Genomic DNA, 21,611 nt, shown 5'->3' with positions numbered 1-21,611 from the left:
GTTGTCCTAGAAATAAGAAATCTATTAAATAAATGCAATCACTTTGGTCTTTCTGTGTTGTTTGTATGGATCCCCAGCCATAGCGACATTCCTGGTAATATAAAAGCAGACCAACTAGCTAATGAAGCCGTGGTCGATGGCGACATTTTCCCTTATAAAGTTTTTTGCCAGGATCTAGGTGCTCTTCCTATAGTTCACCTTCAGGATTGTTGGAATAGACTTTGGACTGAAACTGGTCAATCAAAAGGCAGGAAATATTTTAACCTTCAGCCACTTATTTCATTTAAACCATGGTTTTTCCGTGCCAAATGCAATAAGTTAGTATGTTCTTCTATCATAAGAATGCGTTTGGGTCATGTTTGCACTCCTGTTCATCTTAATAGATTAGGCATTGTATCTACTGACATGTGTGAATGTGAATCCGATAAATGTGATCTAGATCACATTTTCTTTTCATGTTCTCTATACGACCGCTCCTCATTCCTGAATGATCTAATATCTCTTAATGTTCCTTTTCCTACCTGTATATCCTGTCTTATTATGTATCCATGTAAATTTTATAAAATATTGTCATCTTTCATTCTTCAGAATCATATTAAAGTTTAAATATTTGTAATGTTGTGTAAGTAGCAAGTATATATGTATATTTATGAAATTTTTAATATCCGTTTCAATCCTCTTTCTACTTATCTGATCCTTTCCCGTGTTCCGTATCCTTTTTTAACTTAGTTTCCCAATCTTTTAATTTACGTTATTGGCAAAAAGTAAACGCTATTGCCAAAAGAAGAAAAGAAAGGCATTTATTTTCTCAAAATTGATTCCTTTAGAATTCTTTTTGATATCATTTCTTATACTACTAGATACTACTAATTAATTATATTATGCACTTGTGTGTAATTATGCACGCGTTTGTTATATTTCGGTTAATTGTGTTAATATATATAGCTAATATTTAACTTTAAAAAATATTCAATATACAGTTTTTACGTTGTAACGATTTTATTATATAATGTATATATGGGAATACATGTATAAGAAAACCAAAACTTATTAGATAACTTTATAGATTAGCGCCATCTACAAGATTACGTAGTTATTTTTCACTTTTGATTCAAGCCTCGGATTGTGACGTTTTAACGAGTTTAATTGTAAGTGCCTAGATGGCGCTAATGTAAATATTCAGATCATGATTAGTATAATACATTACAATGCTCGGTGTTAAATTTTTGTTCTCGAAACAATCGCGATGTCCATTTAATTTTATTGCAACAACAATTCAAAATGGATACAACGTAATAATATTTTTTGAAAAGTAAAAAAGCATTAGCTTATTAATAATTTTGACCTATCTGGCAACTCCCGTATGGTCTAGTGGCTAGGATACCTGGCTTTCACCCAGGAGGCTCGGGTTCGATTCCCGGTACGGGAATGCTCTTTTTTGTGTTAGATTTTTTGTAAAACAAGGGTAGTATCGATAAATTAATATTGGTTCAAACATAATAGATTGCGTGCCATAATCTATCAGTTTCATCATAATCCTATCATTGGTTCCGGAAGTATGAGAGGGAACAAATATACAAACATTGAAGATAGAATAGTACAATCTAACTCAATCAAATCTGTCTGTCTGTTCACGATAAACTCAAAAACTTCTGCATTTATTTTCATGCTTTTTTCACCATTTGTTAAGTTTTAGTATACATTATGTATGTATCTAGGTCTTTACCTATGCAATTGCCGTTCTATAGTACTGGCCTTTTCAAATCAAAATAATTTTAGTATGACTAAGAATTCTAATTTGAAATCAATTTTATTTTAAAAACATGGAATTCTTTTTCGAATAGTAGTCATTTGTTTATTGATTAGTGTTAAATTTTCATCGCATTTCAATCTTTTTCGTCATCACGGATACGTTAAAAATTCGAATAATTATGGAATATGTGTACCGTTGTGGCAGCAACGCGGCACAAGGGGCACGCAACATCAACGACGCTTAGAGAGCTAACACTACAAACCATCGCACCACCTGTTATTGGTTTGCTCGCTGCGGTTCTGGAAATTTCGACCTGAACAATGAACCTCGCGGTCGTCCGAAGACTTTGGTCGACAATGACGAATTAAAGGCGATTGTGGAAGCTGATGATACACAATCTACGGCTGAATTAGCAGCAGCTTTCGGTGTTAGCGTCAAAACAATATTGGTACATATGCGTCAAATTGTCAAGGTAAAAAAGCTTGACAAATGGGTGACTGTGAATGACAAACTTAATTATAGCGCGAAGTACGCGTCGAGACGTGCCTTGCACTACTCAAGAGACACAAAAATTAAGGAATTTTGAACCGCATTGTTACCTGCGATGAAAAATGGATTCTGTTTGATAACCGCAAGCGCTCTGCAAGTTGGTTGGATCCTGGTTCAGCACTTAAACAATGTCCTAAACGAAAACTTACCCTAGAAAAGTGATGGTCACTGTTTGGTGGTCTAGCGCCGGTGTGATTCATCACAGCTTCTTACCAATCGGGGTAAGTATCACTGCAGATGTGTACTGTGAAGAACTGAACACAATGATGGAGAAGCTAGCACATCTCCTACCAGCATTGGTCAATCGCTCGTCTCCGCTGCTCCTGCACAACAATAACGCACAGCAGACGTTCTCCAAGTTGCAAGAACTGGAGTTGGAAGTTCTCCGTCATCCGCCCTACTCACCAGACCTTGCGCCTATAGACTACTACTTTTTCCAGAATTTGGATAACTTCTTGGCGGGAAACAAATTCAATACACGAGAGGCAGTACAAAATGCCTTTAGAAAATATGTTGCCTCCCGTACAGCTCATTTCTTTAAGAAGGGCATCAATAAGCTGCCACTGAGTTGGCAAAGATTCATTGATTGCATGGGTGATTACTTCGATTAATACAAATAAAAAATACATGAAATGAAATTCGTTTAACTTTTTTCATACAAATCGGCAATTTCATAAAGACCTAATATATTAAAACGATATTTGGTGGAGGTGTCGGAAGAAAATAAGCTGACTGGAAGCTTTCAACGAAAACGCTGTCTAAACACTTTTAGATGCAACAAAATGCACGTTGGAATTGTGTGTCTTATAATGATAGGTCTACAGCTATATGCTATTGCGGACTTTTGTCCGCAATAGCATATATTATGTCTATTTCGGATCACATACATTTTAATGTTTAAAAAATTGGCAATTATGTAACAGTGATGTAGAAGCTGTTTACACAAAAACTATATTAATACTTATCATTTTATTAAGTCTACATATAATAAAATTATTCATTTCCGATGATCTTAGACGACATTATTCCTGTATACTTGGGAACATCTTTTTTTTCTATCGAAAGAACAGCGTCTATTGGGTAGACTAATATTTAATAACAAATTATAACATAATTTCAAATATAGAGTGGACGGCGGAATTGTAGCAAGAATAGTGACACCACTTCCGCATTGGATCCGTTGGTGATCCGTCGACCGAAATAAATGCGAGCGTTAACTGTTATTGTAGCCCTGCTGAGACATGATAATAGTGTTTTACACAATATCCGCAGCGCCGTTATAACTCACCGCCAATAGTCTCGACGAAATGGCATAAACATAAAAGACAGAGAAAGGCCTCGTTTGCCGACTCCGGAGTTGATACAGCGCCAAGTGGGCCTTTTTCAGACGTGAACCAGTATTGTGCAAACATTTTTGAATTTCGCTTTCACTGGGCCCTTATATCGTCAACACGAATGTGGTCGAAAAGAATGATGTTTCATCCAATACATACCGCCTGTTGACGACAAGCAAGAGAACGAAAAGCAACGAAAAATAATGTACATTAAGTCCATAAAACTTCTTCCAGAAAATACGTATTTTTCAGTAATCCTTACAAATTTGTGAAAAAAATGATATTATAACATACATACAACATACCATCAAACCCAACTTTAGAATGACCTTCTGGCTTGCGCGGTATTTCTAGGAAGCTATTTTCTATCATGGGTAATTCAAAAATATTATTGTATAACTATTTGAAGCCAGCAATGATATTGTGATTCCTCTGGTGTTGCAAGAGAAATTAAGGGATCTGATACTTACCTTCAATAAAAAAACTTATCATGACTTTTTTGCAAGCAATTGAAATAAGATCTTTCATATCCATAAGCTTGCCGACTACTTCCTCAACAAGACGATTAATAACTTAACCGCTTAAACAAGAATCAAGTAAGCAATAAAAAGTTTCTAATTTGTATTCAGCAAAACCAACAACAACCAAGAACAAGTCCCCCGGGTATACATAATATAATGATATGAGAGATGCTGTGGATCTAACTATTTAGCTGTATGTATTTATTGTTTCGGCCTTCGATAGAGCGCTAATGAAGGGTTTCTGTGTTAAATAAAGGCTCTAATACTACAAGAATTAGAAAAATAAAACTATTGTGCTTCGACATTTTATGATAATCAAGCGGGATTGCATCAAGGATCAGTTGTTGGACCTGTGCTTTACTTACTATGTAGTAAGTACTTACATCAGTACAAAAGAATGATTTGAGAAGAAATCGTTGCCTATTCTGGGATCTACAAAAATAGATTGAAAAATCATCGAGGCTAGAAAAACGGAGGATGGAAGGGATCTATCCTACGAAGAAATTATGTCTGCCAGACAAGTCCCTGAACATACATCTGCTCATAGTTCTAGAATTGATTGCATGCTATAAAAAGAAGAGAGAGAAAACAGTTTTTGTATTCAAAACAATTTTTATACCAGCACCAATGATATAATGACAGAAATAGTAACACAAATTGCATTGTTCACGACAAACGTACAATCATTTCTGCGAAATGATCGTTTTGCTGCTAACACGATCTCATTGACGTAATGAGGCCTCACGTTCCTATTGTTCGCACATAGCTGATAGGCGATTTCAATTTACAAATCGGCTAAGTCCTTGGTAACGGCATGCGAGTTGATATTATATCAACTTCTTGTTGGAATTACGACAGTACCGTTAGAAAAAAAAGTATTTTAGGTAACATTGCCACTATGATTAACCTAAAGAAGATGTCGCAAATCCTGGCAGTTGACTGAGTCTCGTGCCAGAATTTGGCGAGGCAACATCTCCTGAGGATGCCTCGTGTAGAGGCGGAACACGTGTCGAATTGATTATAGACAAAACCTATAGGAATTTCTACTCCTAAAAAATCACATACTTAGGACACTTCAATAATTTTTTAAACCTAAAAATTGTATATCAATAAGTTTTACATTGCAGCTTATTGATCAAGAATATTTTAAACAACTGGTGTCAATGCGGCAATGTATATTGCAGTAGCTTGTTATAGATAGTTTAATTTGCGGCATATTTCGTTTTTTGTCTACTATAAATTTACTTCGCTTACTATTTAATATAAAATGTATGTAGACAGAGTATCGTAGAGTAAAGTAATACAGTCTCTAAATAGAACATAAACGCAGTAGACTGGAAAGTTACAGCTTTGAACCTGGTTGCCCGTCTCCATTTATTTTATTGATTCAACATTGCATACGAATTATTTATATACACGCGAGCATTGCCTTTATATATTTTAATAAACTTTTCCTTCTCTTTGTAAATTTTAAGCATTAATTACGTGGTGTGAACTTTTTTTGAACGCAATATAATAATATGTATCTGAAATAACAAATTTTGACAATCGTTTCAGTTCAAGATTTCTTTTATTTAAATTTAATTCAATTATGTTTTGAAATATGTATAATATTAATTAAAATAAGGATTGTCTTTTTTTTCTATTTTTGTGTGAAAATGTTAATGCGGTTCACAGAATACATCTATTTAACTAGTTTCAATAGTATAGTTCTTATAGTTTTGGAAAAAAGTGTCTGTGACGTACACGGGCAGACAGACAGACATGACGAATCTGTAAGGGTTCCGTTTTTTACCTAGCTTTTCCGTTCTTGGAAACTGATCGCACGGTATGCTTCAGATCGGCGTGATTTTGGCGCACGCGCAGCGTTCTGTAAGTGGGTATTTTTTTACGTGTATTAATAGATTGCTTATAATTAGGATGATTTAAATGAATGTATCAGAAAGCTATTGAAACAAGCTTTAATACCGTGCAAAATAAACCATCTTATAAATAAAATAAGGTTCAGAACTTTGTGAAGGAGTAGGGTGCCGTACGGCACTCTCGGTTTTGGTGTATCTGAAAAATCTAGTGCCCTGGGGCCCTGTTGTTTTCGGAGGGCTAGGACGAAGAATTATTATTATTACTTTTACTCTTATTTAAAATCAAACCAATCTACATTAATCTATATAATCTAATACTTAACTTTACTAAAAAAACACTATTGGAAAACAATATAATATTATGCACTAAAATGTAATAAAATAATTGCGTATTCTTCCACAACTTAATAATCAACATATATCAAGAATTCTCCTATAGCTCCCATAGTTAAATGAAATGCAATTTATTAGACTACCTAAAAGTCGTACCTATGTGGGTAGTTACAAGCCAACCTTAGCCTACACCGAAAGCATTTAAATAAAAAAGAACCATCAAAATTCATTCAGATTCACCCAGATGAAAGTTCTGAGGTACCAAACATAAAAAAATACCGTCAAATAGAGAACCTCCTCCATTTCAGAAGTCGGTAAAAAAGTTATTTTAGCATACCTACGTACCTTTTATTAGAAAAATCCTGATAGTCATTTTAAATTTGTACGCATCAGCTTTTGTAGACAGTTAATTTAATAACTCAGTGCATTCAATTTGTGTACTAAATAAGGTCATTTACATAATGTAATAATCTCAAAATTGATGGATAAAGAGGCGAATTTAAATGCGAAGAGAAAATAGTGAACATAAATTGATATATAACGTGTATAGTCACATCTGTATGGAATAGCACGAGTTTACATTCGAATGACCACGTCTACAGCGAGATTTTCCATAACAAGTGGCCTGGAAACCCTTCGTGTTCCAATTTGCATAAAGTTTCCGACGTTTTAGATAAATTATATTAGGTTTTAAAGTGCTTGTAACAACGTTGTACTTATTTAAGGTCCACTAACACAGGATGTCAATTCGTAATATTATAACACCAAGTTTACAAATCGTGTTCCTGCAAGTATAGGTTTTACCAGTGGGAGGCTCCTTTGCACAGGATGACGGCTAGATTATGGGAACCACAACGGCGCCTATTTCTGCCGTGAAGCATAATAAGTAAGCATTAATGTATTTCGGTCTGAAGGGCGCCGCAGCTAGTGTAATTACTGGGCAAATGAGAATTAACATATTATGTCGCAAGGTGACGAGCGCAATAATTGTAGTGCCGCTTAGTTTTTGGGTTTTTCAACAATCCTGAAAGGCACTGCATTGTAATGGGCAGGACGTATCAATTACCTTCAGTTGAACGTCCTGCTCGTCTCGTCCTGTATTGGCATTAAAATATATATAAAAAATGTATATAGGTGCATACATCGTGCACATAAAAATAAAATAATTTAATAAATACTAAAAGGAGAATGAAATCCTAAAAAACAATAAAAAATATAAATTAATTTCACAAATAATTGCAATAAACAATCTCACTCCAACATAATTCATAAAATACAATACGGGTACAATACACCTCATAAGCGAAGTGTTTGTGTAAGTACTCTACTCTATATATGTCAAAAAAGCAGTTTTCTTAAAACCGAAATTGTTTTTTAACTTTCCGCTAAGAAAAATTTAAAAGCTTCGAAAATTTGAGCAGTTATTGGTTTCACCCGATTTTCGAAAATAGAGTTTAACTCAGATCTCGTCGTTTTAACGTCCTAGGAAGCTTCCCTTCCTTTCCCTTCCCGCGATGGTGTCCGTACGTCTGTATGTATGTTTTTGTGTGTGTGTGTGTGTGTGTATATATATATATGGATGTATGTAAATCTCTTAGAATGGCTCGACCGATTCATTGGGTTTGGCATCATACGAAAGAGCTTGACCAAACTTAGATTTTAAATACAATACAATTAGATTTTAAGAAATCTCAAAAAAACTACGAATTTTTTTTTAATTATTTACGAATAGTTTTTTTCATATGTGTTTTTTTTTATTAACTTTGAAACATCGTTACAGATTGATTCCGAAACAGACCGAGCCAACGGCCTTGAGGAATCGAGCGGAGCTAGGTTACCTCTCTCGCAGATATTCTCACCATAAAGGCCGGTAACGCTTGTCTTGATACCAGGTTTTGTGGATGTTTATTGGCGGTTGTCTCACCACTCCCCATTACGTGACTTTCTTACCCATTTGCCCCCTCTTACACAAAAAGAAAATCCTTTAGATTTAGTTAGTTACAAGCGCTTAAATATCTCGTCTCACCAAGTGACACATTATGTAATTGAGGCTCTATTGCACAGGATGTCGGCTAGATTATGGGTAAAAGAACGGCGGCTATTTTTACCTTGAAACAATAATGAGTAAACATTATTGGGTTTCGGTCTGAAGGGCGCCGTAGCTAGTGTCATTCATGGGCAAATGCGACTTTACATCTTTTGTCTCAAGGTGACGAGCGCAGTTGTAGAGCTGTTAAGAAGTTTTGAGGTTTTTCAAGAATCCTAAAGGGCACTGCATCGTAATGGGCAGGCCGTATTAATAACCATCAGCTGAACGTCCTGTTCATCTTGTTCCTTATTTTCTTAAAAAAACCCTTTGAAAATTGATAAAACTAAGAAATTATATGTTTACTTATACGATTTAAGGATTACTGTCATAAACTCATAGATACCATTATGAGTTATGATTTATTATGATCGGCCATCATGAAGAAATGTAGAAACAATTAAAACCGGTCCACAAAAGATGTAGTTTACAATGAGCAAACAGAACACTTGATTACGTACTTTTTTGAAGATGACTACAAATAAAGAGTAGAGAAAGACATTATAACAAAGTTGTAATATCTATTTAAAATTTCATGTAGACATTTAAAATGCCAGTATTTATATAATACTCGATAAGAGCTTGCCAAATTATCAAATCCGAACGTTGTCGGCAACCCACGCTGCGAAAGATTAAGCGATGGATGATTATGTTTCCATAAATACAGAATTGTTCAGCTGTTTCTTCAGATTTTCAGGCTTAATACAATATTGGATTATTAGGAGCTCCCATTTTTATACCCAAGTATAATAAATATCAAAATTGTAACAATTACTAGATAATATTATTAATGGAATTCGTATTTTACATACATTTACAGTTTATACTTTCCTGATGGTATATGTATACATATTTGTATACTTGTATACATGAAAGCTCATGGTCAGTTAGAGGGTAATGGAGAGGGCTTTGCTCGGAGTTCCCTGCGAGATGGAATCAGAAATGAGGAGATCTGTAGGAAAACAACTACATACCGACATAGCCCCCAAATTCCTAAACTGAAGTGGCAATGGGCAGGACACATAGTTCGACGGACAGATGGCTATTGGAGCAGTAAAGTCCTCTAATGGATACCATTTACCGGAAGTCACAATGTTGGTAGACCCCCAAAGGATGGACCGACGATCTGATCAACGATCTCGAGGGCAGCGCAGGACCAATCGTGGTGGAGATCTTTAGGAGTGGCCTTTGTCAAACAGTAGACGTCTTCCGGCTGATGACGATATGTAAATGATACAAGATGTAGAGCCCATACTCTCTTGTAGAAAGTGATATTTACAAGAACATAGCCGACCTTAAAGAGCGTCGAATAAACGAACATATTTAAAACGTAAATTCGAAATTCGGAATTCGAAAACAGAATACACATTGGTTCGTGACTTGTGATGAGAGATAACGGTTCTGCACTGGTTCTGCCTATTGCGCCTCCGACGCTTAACTACATATTATTATAAAACAAAGTCCTTGCCACGTCTGTCTGTCTGTCTGTTCACGACAAACTTAAAAACTACCGAACCGATTTTCATGTTCTTTTCACCAATGGATAGAATAGATCCCGGAAGTTTTTGTATATATTATATTATTCCCTGATACTTATTTCATATTTTCTTTTCTATTGAAGAACAGCGTCCGTCGGTGGCTGATTACGAAATGTTAAAAGGTAAATTTAATATAAAAAAATCTATACAGTTATTAAAAATGGCGTATTTTCAGAGGCTATAATTATGATTCGAAAATTAAATCCTTTGCATCCTTCTTTGACGCGGTGGTGACTTGTTTTTGCAGTTTAAGTTTTTTTTTTTTTTTAATTTAATTATTTTCACATCAACAGTTGTCAGAAATCTAATATACTGTATACGCGTAAGACCCCGTTGCCTAGTTTCACTGTAAAAAATAGTCTAATTGCAAAAATATCACATAATTTAATTCACAATTAATACTTATTAATTGACACACGGTTGGTTATTGAAAACTCCTAAAATAAGACACCCTCACCTACGGCTCAAGCTATTTTAAATGACAGATCGTTTGCAATAACTTACTTTCCATCAATCATCAACAATGTACCATCGACATACTTGATACATGACCCACTGTAAGCCAAATGTAAGGTGATTGAATAAATGTAGCCACACAAGTTATTTATCGGGCGTCGGGAATTAATTTTTTAAAAAGCACTTTATTTAACAATATTTAATGTTACTCACAGGTAAATTGGAACAAGACTGATTAAACACTATTATAATTAAACTAAAGAAATGTAAAAGACGATGGGTGCTCGATCAGCACTACGTCGGGGTACGGGGTGGCAACGTATGCAGGTTTAGCCGTGTTGGGCCTGCGTAACTCCTCCCTCCTTAAGCTGGAAGCTGACCCGGCAGCTTCCCACAGTGTCCTCAGTGTATTGTACAGCGGTGTCCTTGGCTGCATGCGACTTCCTCCAGCTAATGATCCTTGTGACTCCAACAGCAATCAGCAAGCCATATAGGATAAGGGTAGTCCAACTTGGTGTTGCCATCATGGTGGTCCAGTACGGTTCCTCTGTGACAGATATTTCTTGGGTTGTCTCCAGAAGGTGCTGCAGGTTGTATACTGTACTGGTACACTCTTTTCAATATTTTTAGGCAGTGGAACAACTTCATTAAATGTAATTTCTTTGCGGTTCATCATTCCTCTGTAAGGGTAAGTAGGAATGTACCTGAAGCCTTTTTGTAAGTAGATTTTGCTAAACACTTGATGTGGATGACTGTTTCTTCTCTCAGGACAATTATCCAAGTATTGTCCTTGATCCTCTGCACTATACTTTTATTAATCTGCATTTTCGCGTATGTACAGTTTGACGTGCGGTGTTGAATTCGCGATATAATACAATCTTCCGATGCCCTCTTGGATGCTGTGTTGGACATCTCGCAGAGCTGCGTGTTTCCGTTCATTGTTCTGCATTTGCCTTCCAGGTATTCGTACTCATCGCTACCAAGTGCTAGGTATTTGGATTTTGGAATAATAGTTAGGTTTGACGAGTTAGGGATGGAGTACATGTGGATGAGGTCATATATATTAGAATCAATGGAAGGGATTTCTAAGATAAAAGTCAAAGAATGTTCCGTACTATTTGATTTTACTTTTATAGATTTTTCCAACTCATGAATCTTATTTAAACTTATATCTGCTACTGGCAAAAACGTATGTTTTTTATTAATTAATGAAATTTCATTTAAAAGGTTGTATGGACTTATAATACTAGGGTGCATTACTCCTAATTGCGCAAACGTCATTGCGTCTTCTAAAATTTCTAATCTATCTAAAATAATTTGTAAGCTAAAGTCTATTTCTATGTATATCTCTAAGAAATGTAGATGGTTGGCAATCTTATCGCTGATCCGTGATTGATTTTGGATGGTTAGAAGCAATTTATTTTGATTTAAATTTATTTTCTCAATTTGATGGCTAAATTCTTTAATGGTATTTTCGGCCAGTATCAGGGATTTGCCCTGGATGCTCGCGATATTATTTACTTTATTATTAATATTAGAAATTTCTGCTTCGAATTTAAGTGCATCATCGTTATCCAAATTTTCTGTAATTGATTATACTGTTGCGTAGCATCCCTTCGAAGTATATGACGAGAGTTGTCAAACTTCAAGACATTGTTAATTTCAACAGCTCCGTCAGCATTACTCGTAGCTCAGCGGAAAAGTGTTTACTTTCGATACACCTACCAGTGTATGGATTTTTTTGGGTTTTGTGAAGTTAAAGGAAATTTCTAGTTAGTTCAGGATCAAATCGAACAGAAAAAAAGGGATGGAAAATGTGTAAGCAGGATAAAAATAGTTAAAAGAATTTTCTACTACAATTTAAATTTAAAGATGGAATGGGAGAATCATTTTGAAAATAGAACGGATCCGGGGGTATATAAGCCGTACTAAGCGTGGCCTACGGCAGTTCTAGTTCTGACTCGAAAGTGTAAAGAAGAAGAAGAAGAAAAGAAGAAGTAGTGAAAAGTGGAAGTGTTCCAAGAGGAAGAAGATAGAAGAGACTTAGTGTTCGGTGCGGTGTGACGCGTTGAAGGTACCGCCGCCCACAAGAGGAACAGCCGCAGACCGGCGAAGTGCAAGTTCAGAAAAAGTGAACGCAAATAAAGACTCGTTCCTATAAGCGGAGTATTATTTCCAATCCCTGACCCACTCCCGTGTCAATACTATAGAGCCTAAACCATTTACAAGGCCTCTCTTCCTTCTTTTTGTGTGTGGAATAATAAAACTAATTTTCTTACTTATAAGAGATAAACTATGTACTATTTGATCTTTATACGATCTATGTCTGTCTCCAATTGATGTATCTTTTTAGGCAGCTTTAACACTCTCGAATAAAGATAAAAGTTTAATTGATGTTAAATGTAGGTACGTGACATTATAGACACATGCAAGATTAGAATAATCGACTTGTCGTAGTACTTAACCCTGTTTAAGCAAAAGGATTCCGTTCTCATCATTTATAGGGACAAGCGTTACGTCGGCGGTTGTTGTGAGCACGATTGCTCCTGAGATGAGGACCCTGAAACAAGATGAGGTCTTCGTAGATGCTTGAAGTGTACTCTGATTGATTTTGAGTTAGGGTGGTTACCTATAATCTCCGCTACGTTATTAGGGTGAAGATGAATAATTTTATACGGACCTTTAAATACGGGCTTAGTTTTATCATTTCTTGCTGTCTTAGCTACCTGTTTTTATACTATTTCACCTACCTTGAGCGCAATTTCTTCGGCGTTTTGGTTGCGCTTGGCGATGACAGCCTCCTTGTTTTTTGACATATGAGCTGCTATGCATTCTTGTACGGCTTTGGTGTTCATCTTGTGTTTTATTACATAATCCTGGTAAAACTCTTTGGGGTAGTAAATTTCCAAAAAGTTTCGTGATGCTGTGTGTCCGAATAGTACTTCATGTGGAGTGTAATTTGTCGCTGAGTGTATAGTGTTATTATACGCAATGAGTGCGTATTTCATTATTGTCTCAGTTGTGTCATCCTTATTTGTCATCTTTTGAATTCTAATAATTTCTGAAAGAGTTGAGTGTAACCGTTCTATTGGTGAATTAGAATTAGGGTTATACGGTGTTGAGAAGTGCATATGAATATTGTGTAATGCACAAATTTCTTTGATTACATCATTATCAAACTTTGTGCCTGAGTCTTTTGTGATTTGGTGTGGAAGTCCCAATGTCGATATGACTTGTAACAGTGCGTCTGCTACATGAACACTGCTACATGCACTGATGGGAATAGCTTGAGAAAATTTAGAAAAATTATCGATTATAGTTAGAAATGTAACTCCTCCTGTCGAGTACAGATCCATGTAAAGGTGTTCCATTGGTTTTCTGGGTGTATCAGTGAATGCTAAAGCTGGTTTAAATGGATTTCGTTCATATTTTGCTTTAAGACATATGTCACATACATCACACAATATATCTTTGAATCGTAAGCAACATATTAGGCCAATGGTAATTTCGGTGTAACTGCTTATGCGTCTCTTGAATACCTCGATGGGCTGTTTTTCCTTCGTGGTATTTCTTAATTAATTCTTGTTGTTCATTTTTATTTTCAACTAAAGTGACGCGAGTTGTGCATCTTATTAATTTAGGGCCTCTATCGTTAAAGATTGTAGTATATACTCTAGAAAAGGCCAAGTATAGCTCTTCATTATAGAAATAGCAATGGAATATTCTACCTGCTATAGTATGTTCTTTTAAGAAACGTATAATTTCCTGTTTCGTATTATTAATTGGTATAAAAACATCTTTGATGAAAATTTTAACCCTAGATAATGCATCTGCATTCGTGTTTTGACGTCCTTTTTTGTATATTACGTTATAATCATACTCAGCAAGCTTTAGACGCCAGCGAGTTAACTTAGAATTAGGGTCCTTTAATGACATAAGCCAAGTGAGTGGTCTGTGGTCTGTGTAAATTGTAAATTTGTTACCATATAGATAAGGTCTAAAATATTTTGTTGCCCATATAATGGCTAACAGTTCTTTTTCAATAGTTGAATAACGCGATTCTGTACGTGATGCGTAGGCTACCGGCTTATCCGATCCCACTTTTCCTTGTGATAAAACCGCGCTAAGAGCTACGTCTGATGCATCTGTTGTTAATATAAAAGTTTCATCAAAGTTTGGATATTGTAAGATTGGGGCATTTCTTAAGATTTGTTTACATTTATTAAAAGAATCAATAAATTCAGCGTTGTGCGTAATTTTACTGTGTTTCTTTAAACAAAGTGTCATTGGTTTTGTAAGTTTAGCAAAATCTTTTATGAACTTCCTGTAGTATCCTACAAGTCCAAGAAATGCTTTTATTTCTTTTTGATTTTGGGGCAATGGGAAGTTTAATACGGCTTTTATTTTGTCTTTATTTGGTTTAAGACCTTCGTCCGTTAGTTCGTGCCCTAAAAAGTTCACTTGTTTTTGTAAAAATTCAGATTTTTCAAGTTGTATTTTTAAATTATGAGTTTTAAAACTATCAAATACCTGTCTAAGTTTGTCAATGTGTTCCTGAAGCGATGTAGAAGCTATTATTACGTCATCAAGGTACGTATAAAAGTTGCTAAGGCCTCTAAGTATATCGTCCATTAGCCTCTGAAACGTACTTGGTGCGTTTTTTAAGCCAAAGGGCATTCTTAAAAATTCGTAATGCCCTCTCTCTGTAGAGAATGCTGTCTTTTCTATATCATTAGGGTGCATTTCCACTTGATGGTACCCACTAGCTAAATCTAATGTTGTAAAGTATTGGGCTCTTCCTAACCTATCAAGTATGTCATGTATATTAGGCAAGGGATACTTATCTTCTACTATTCTATCACTAAGACGTCTTTAATCTATAACAAGACGCCACTTAACTTTACCGGACGCATCTGGTTTCTTCGGTACTATATGTGTTGGACACCACCAAGGTGATATGCTCTCTCTTCTGATACCTTGTCGTAATAAGTTATCAATTTGTTTCTTTGTTTCGTCCCGTTGTTTAGGGGCTTGTCTGTAGTTACGAACAAAGATAGGGTTGTTATTTGTCAATCTTAGTTCGTGTTTCACAGCATGAGTGAAAGTTAAGGGTTCTGAATAGAAAATTTCACGATATTGATAACATATTTTTGTTATTTCCCTTTTTTCTTCCTCATTCATGTGATTTGTACGTATTTGATTTAAATTTTCTTTTAATGTTTTGTCCACATCTGGATTTACTTTTAACGAATTTATTTTACTTGTTTCAAGATTTTCGGTAATTTTTTTAACTTAATATTGGTTATAACTGGGATAAATTTATTTTCGTTATTATAGTTTATAACCGTGGTTCTGAAGGAACCATTTTTTACCGTCACGAAGGCTGCGGGTGACTAAGTCTTCCGACCAATAAAGTTTTTCATGTGAATATTGGCCGTCGATGTGATGTGTTTTCACATGAACCAATTTTTCACATTTAGGACCTATTTTAATTTTCCTAATTGGTTTATTTAGGTACATCGGGATATCTACCGCCGATGTGCGCAATATATTTTTATTAAAATCTATTGTACTTTTTAATGGCCTCAATAAGTCACAACCTATAAGACCTCTATATTTAGGATCGAAATCAAATATAAGAAATTTATGACTAAGTTTAATATTAAAAATTGGTGGTAAGAGAAGGTTTATTACATAATTATGGCGAGAAACACTATGAGCCGTTGATATTTCAAAAGGTTCATAATCCACATAAGGTTCATAATACGTATTAAAAATAGCATCTGAAGCAATCACACTTCGGCTTGCTCCAGTGTCAATAAGAAACTTACCTCCTTATTCGGGTATTTCTATGTAAGGGAGGTGATCCCTGACCAACAAGTTTATTTTCACTAGGTCTGGTCTGGCAACTCCTGGGTTTGAGGAAAATCCTGCTGGTACTCCTCTTCAGGTTCCTGTACTACATGATATGGGTACTCACCTTCATTGTAGTTGCTATGGCATTCATTGCCATATAATACTGGTTGACCTTGAGTATAGAAAACATTCTGAGCAGCGTACTGGGGCGTATCCGGTTTACTCACGGCTCGCATAGTAACGTCTGAACTTATTTTAGGAGTTACCTGTCTTTGAGGTACATTAAATTGCCTAAAGTTCGCGCTGTTACTATTCCTAAAATTACCTGAGTTTCTCTTAAAATTAGGTGTAGGGGGTATAGACACATTTTGACGATTTACGATATTAGAAGGCTGGTGGTGCTGAGGTTGCGTCCCTATAAAATTCCTTGATGGAATATTCCGCTGTTGCGAAACTCTAGGGGCATCCTTTTGCTTAAAATGGGAAGCAGGTGACCCGTTATAAAAAGGTTTACTGTGGACGAGCCTAGCCTCTTCCTGCCTTGCTGCCATAATTGCTGACTCTAATGTTAACGGTTTACTTATTCTAACTCCTAACGAAACATTGATATCTAATTGATTAGTATATTGCTCTATAACCATTTCCTCATAGTACCAACGGTCTCCGTGTTTACCGACCGAGTAAAGAGTATCTAACAACTCACGCAGTCGTTTGTCAAATGTCTTCGCATCTTCGTATTTATTCCTACGAGTCCGCGTGAGCTCCTGCATCACCTGGATTTCGTTGCGCGGTTCTCCTAAACGTCTAATTAGAGCGTTTTTAATGGAGTCCCACGTTATTAACGACTCTTCGTAGGCTATCGCATCAATAGCGACACCTCCTAACTCACTTTTCAATAAACATATAAATGCCGGGTGAACCCAGGAGGGTTCACTTAAAAGTTATATAATATTCTCCTTCTCTAATATAAAAGTTTAATAACTTTGGGTTCCCATCATACCGTGGTAATAAATTGGCAAGGAATTTAAAATCCTTATCACATTCACTGAAAGACATTGCGTTTCGGATTACACTATTGTTTTAATACTCGGTAATTATCACCTAGATACACCTTTCTTGTCACTAAGTAAGTGTAACCCGTTATTTAGCGATATTAGCTGTACGCAACGTTCTTTAACTTTTATAATAAAATATATATAATACTAGGACAGTAGACATAGCAGGATACTTGAATAGCGAGAGTACTCACCAAATCAGCATCTGCATCTGCTGTCGAGTCTTGCCCAGCGCGTGAATTCCCAATGTTCCGGGTTTTCGTGCGCGTTGATGATAATGTCCCAACGACCGACGAGGTTCTTTGATTCTTGCGGTTTAGCGGCTCGAAAACCACAGCTACTTTACAATCGGAAGATTTTATACCGACAAAAAGAAGCTACCGCGAGACTACTCGACTGCGCCAGTTATGTATCGGGCGTCGGGAATTAAGTTTTTAAAAAGCACTTTATTTAACAATATTTAATGTTACTCACAGGTAAATTGGAACAAGACTGATTAAACAATATTATAATTAAACTAAAGAAATGTAAAAGACAATGGGTGCTCGATCAGCACTACGTCGGGGTACGGGGTGGCAACGTATGCAGGTTTAGCCGTGTTGGGCCTGCGTAACTCACAGCCTAATAATAATTTGATACATTAAATGTTTTTCGTCTTAATTAGGGACACATTTATTTATTCCAAAAATGTAAATGGATTTTCCGCGGCATAAAAACTCTTTGTTGTTATAAAAAAACTGTATTACCCACTTAAATTGAAAATGCTCTGTTTACTCTCATATAATTTGCAGTAAGGTACTAACTTAACTTTGTAGAGATAATCCTATTATGTACTAGTGTGTAACATTATTATGCACGTGTGTGTTATAGTTCGGTTTATGGCCCTAAAAACGATGTAATAAGGCTTCCTTTACAAGCATGTTTGTTGAAAAATTTATTAGCTAGTTACTAGCTTTTTTTATGAAAATAAGGGACGAGACGAGCAGGACGTTCAGCTGATGGTAATTGATACGTCCTGCCCATTACAATGCAATGACGATCAGGATTCTTGAAAGACCCAAAAATTCTGAGCGGCACTACAACTGCGCTCGTCACCTTGAGACATAAAATGTTAAGTCTCATTGGCCCAGTAATTTCACTAGCTACGGCGGCCTTCAGACCGAAACACAGTAAAGATTACACATTTCTGCTTCACGGCAGAAATAGGTGCCGTTGTGGAACCCATAACATAGCTGTCATCCTGTGCAAAGGAGCCTCCCACTGGTAATAGGCACTGGTAGTTTGAGAGCGGTCGTTCCATTCCCAATCTATGGTATCATTGAAAGTCATTTTAGTAATAGTAACCTAACCTTTACCATACAAACGTTTTTTAATAAGTTTTTGAATGTCATAACGCAAAGGTTTTGTACGTCTTTATTTATAATCCTATTTTGTAACATCAGTATTTCATGGTGCATACAAAACCATCTCATGCACTGAAACACACTAAAAGCATTCCACATGTGAATATGTTATTTATGAAGCCATTTATCACTCACATGTGTTCGCTGTAAAATATTTTGGTGGTAACTTTGAAAAGCCAGATAGTCAATATAAAGTCGAGTATCTGTCCTGGCCTTAATAAAGAAGAAGATATATAAAAGCAAAGTTTCAAATGACATTTATAAAAGAAATATCAAAGTACCCTATTAATAAGCTTATCTTAGAGAACCAAAGATCTTTACTGTCTTATTAATAAAAGCAATGTAAACTTACTCCAAGCTTAAAATTACTTCTCCCTGTCGTGTAATTCTGTAGTGATAAAGGTAAAGATAAAGACAAAAAGTTTTAGATTTGGAATCTACTATTTACATCTGAGTCATATCTAACTATATATAAATGTTATAATAAAATCGTAACAAATAAAAAACTGTATATTAATAGTTATTTATGCAACGAATGTGGATTTATTACATGAGTGTTTTAATACCTAATTATCAACAGTTGCATACAAGACTTTATCTACACCCAGAATATGAATCCTCGAAAAGATTCTGGAACATATAGCTTACTGCTAACATTAAAACACCAGTCCTAGTAGTAACCTAATATCATTCATTACTGATTTTATACAAATAAACTAAGTATTAATGAAACAATTATTTATTTTAGTAGTAATTTATATTTTGTATAGTGCAACAATTCACTCGAATATACTGTTCTTTTGCAGCGTTTAAAATGAATCGCTCATTTTTTGTAAACAAAACAGTAAAAATATCGAAGATAAATGGCGGGGATTCGAATAACCTACTTTTTTTATAAGGCGTTGGGGTTAAGGTTTTTAATTACGTTGTGGTAGTGTTGAACGCGCGTAAACGAAAATGTTATTTTTTTGAAATTCATACAGATACCACGCATCGAGCAATAAGAATGTGGCTGTCTGTTGAAACTCTTTGCGCATGAAGGGATCGAAAAAAAACAGGAGTTTTGTTATGAAATTCAGTACAACATTACAACACTGGTTTTGATGATGTAATGGTTTTTAGAACATTGGGTGTTTTAATGTTGGCAATAAGCTTACTGTTTCAGAATCTTTAATAGAGGATTTAAAGCATGGGTGTAGATAAATGTTTTTAATGCATACTTGCTGTGTGCTCTACAGACAATACCGAAGCCAAAGAATTAGTTTACAGAATTATCATATTTTTAAACAATTTATTATTTTTAAAGTGATAACCCTCACTTCTAGGATTAATTACAGAAATTAAATTTAAAAACAATATTTATGAACGATGCGGGACTCGAACCCGCGATCGCGTTCCATGCGAGAGCTCTTTCCACTGAGCCAACCGTTCGAGTGACGTATCGTTGATTAATCTTTTGTCTTGTTCAACTCTCAGGTTGAGGCTTCATCCACAGGATCTACTTTACAGTTTTTTATGAAAATAAGGGACGAGCCGAGCAGGACGTTCAGCTGATGGTAATTGATACGCCATGCCCATTACAGTGCATTGAGCAGTGAGCTATAGTTAGCATTGGTCAATTAACAGTACCTATCATAGTAGATCACATTGGCCACAGTGACACAAGGTTTCACTAAATTCAAATTCAAATTCAAAAACACTTTATTCATGTAGGTCACGGAAATGACACTTATGAATGTCAAAAAAAAAAATATTGTTTCTTATTGAATTTACCGCTACTTCGTAAAGAGTTGAGGTAATGAGAAGAAGTAGCAAGAAACTCTTTTAAGTCAAGATTTACATTTTAATTGTTTTACAAATCATTTCAATTACAATATATGCAAAGTGACGCAACAAAAATACTTAAATGTCAAAAACTGAAAGGCTTACACGAGTAAGTCAAAAAAAGAAAAAAATTGTAAATTAATACTTATAAACACAAGAGTTATTGAGTATAGTAGATGCATCAATCCACAAATACCGTAAATAAATAGAGGCATTATGTGAGCATTTCATAAAATAAAATATATATAATAACTTTAACTTTAAAGGAAATAATAATAATAAAAACACATCAAGCAGACCTTCCGGTAACAAGTTCATCCAGCCACCACGAGTAGCACCCGTTCACGAGCATGACGCATGGACCAGCCATCGCCTCCCTCGACCATATTTTAGGGAAGGGAACGACCCGCCCCACGTCGCCGCCACAAGTAGAGGTATTTAAGCGAGCATGACGATACTTGTCACGAGAAATCTACCGAATAACAAAACAATTCAAGTTCATCTACATATTATGCAATACTTACTAAACTGTACCAAAGCTGCTTTACAAACCATAACCAAAGCATGAACAGCATACTTTTAATCCTTTTTAGAAAATCCATTAAGTATCGAAGGAACTTCTGAGAAATTTAAATGGTTCACAAAGAACTATTCATGAGCTCTCGAGGTACTCCAGTTAAATTAGAACCAATGGGCTAAGAATTCAATTTAAGAGTTTGTCACAGGATATAAGACTTTAAAACTGCGAGTTTAGCGCTAAAATGGGGTATTCGTAAAGCATTGACCTGACCGGCCGGTACGCGGAAATGGGTCAGCGGGTGTCTCAGTTCAATTCTTTTAATTGAGTGTTGAGATAAATTGTATTTTCGTTAAGCTGACGACTGACCTAAAAGATTATTGTGATTATACATTTGCATATAGGTGCCTATACATATTATGATAGTAAGCCTGCCGTATTTGTGCACAAAATTTATTGTAAAAAATATTATATACACGTTGGCCATTTGGAGGGCAAAGCCAAATTGGCTTCGAAGAAGCTGG

At 35.5% G+C, this 21,611-nt stretch overlaps 2 protein-coding genes and 1 non-coding gene across 3 annotated transcripts; 2 read left to right on the top strand and 1 right to left on the bottom strand.

Annotated features, from left to right (window-relative positions):
- Positions 1-1,357: 1,357 nt before the first annotated feature.
- Positions 1,358-1,429, top strand: Trnae-uuc (transfer RNA glutamic acid (anticodon UUC)). Its single transcript has one exon. It is a non-coding gene; the product is annotated as a tRNA-Glu (tRNA).
- A 1,034-nt stretch (positions 1,430-2,463) lies between these two features.
- Positions 2,464-2,913, top strand: LOC126974849 (histone-lysine N-methyltransferase SETMAR-like). Its single transcript, XM_050822519.1, has one exon. It carries the CDS (start codon positions 2,464-2,466, stop codon positions 2,911-2,913), a length of 450 nt encoding a protein of 149 aa, XP_050678476.1.
- Positions 2,914-10,761: 7,848 nt separating this feature from the next.
- On the bottom strand, positions 10,762-13,788 carry LOC126974848 (uncharacterized). The gene is made up of 4 exons (XM_050822518.1): positions 13,183-13,788; positions 12,950-12,992; positions 11,137-11,418; positions 10,762-11,045 (listed from the first exon to the last, which is right to left on the bottom strand). Exons 1-4 carry the CDS (start codon positions 13,786-13,788, stop codon positions 10,762-10,764), a joined length of 1,215 nt encoding a protein of 404 aa, XP_050678475.1.
- Positions 13,789-21,611: the final 7,823 nt, after the last annotated feature.

This window comes from Leptidea sinapis, chromosome 34 (genome assembly GCF_905404315.1).
Source record: "Leptidea sinapis chromosome 34, ilLepSina1.1, whole genome shotgun sequence".
Classification (NCBI taxonomy): Eukaryota; Metazoa; Arthropoda; class Insecta; order Lepidoptera; family Pieridae; genus Leptidea; species Leptidea sinapis.
Note: the sequence above shows the minus strand (reverse complement) of the source record. Positions and strands in the feature narration are given on the sequence as shown.

Excerpts from the sequence above, each read along its gene's own strand:
- LOC126974849 (XM_050822519.1), top strand. The coding sequence starts at position 2,464 with ATGGTCACTGTTTGGTGGTCTAGCGCCGGTGTGATTCATCACAGCTTC.
- LOC126974848 (XM_050822518.1), bottom strand. The coding sequence starts at position 13,788 with ATGGATCTGTACTCGACAGGAGGAGTTACATTTCTAACTATAATCGAT. Across the intron at positions 12,993-13,182 it reads CCGAAGAAATTGCGCTCAAG|GGTCCTCATCTCAGGAGCAA; the intron begins GTAGGTGAAATA and ends ATCTTGTTTCAG. Across the intron at positions 11,046-11,136 it reads TACTTACAAAAAGGCTTCAG|AGTGTACCAGTACAGTATAC; the intron begins GTACATTCCTAC and ends AATATTGAAAAG.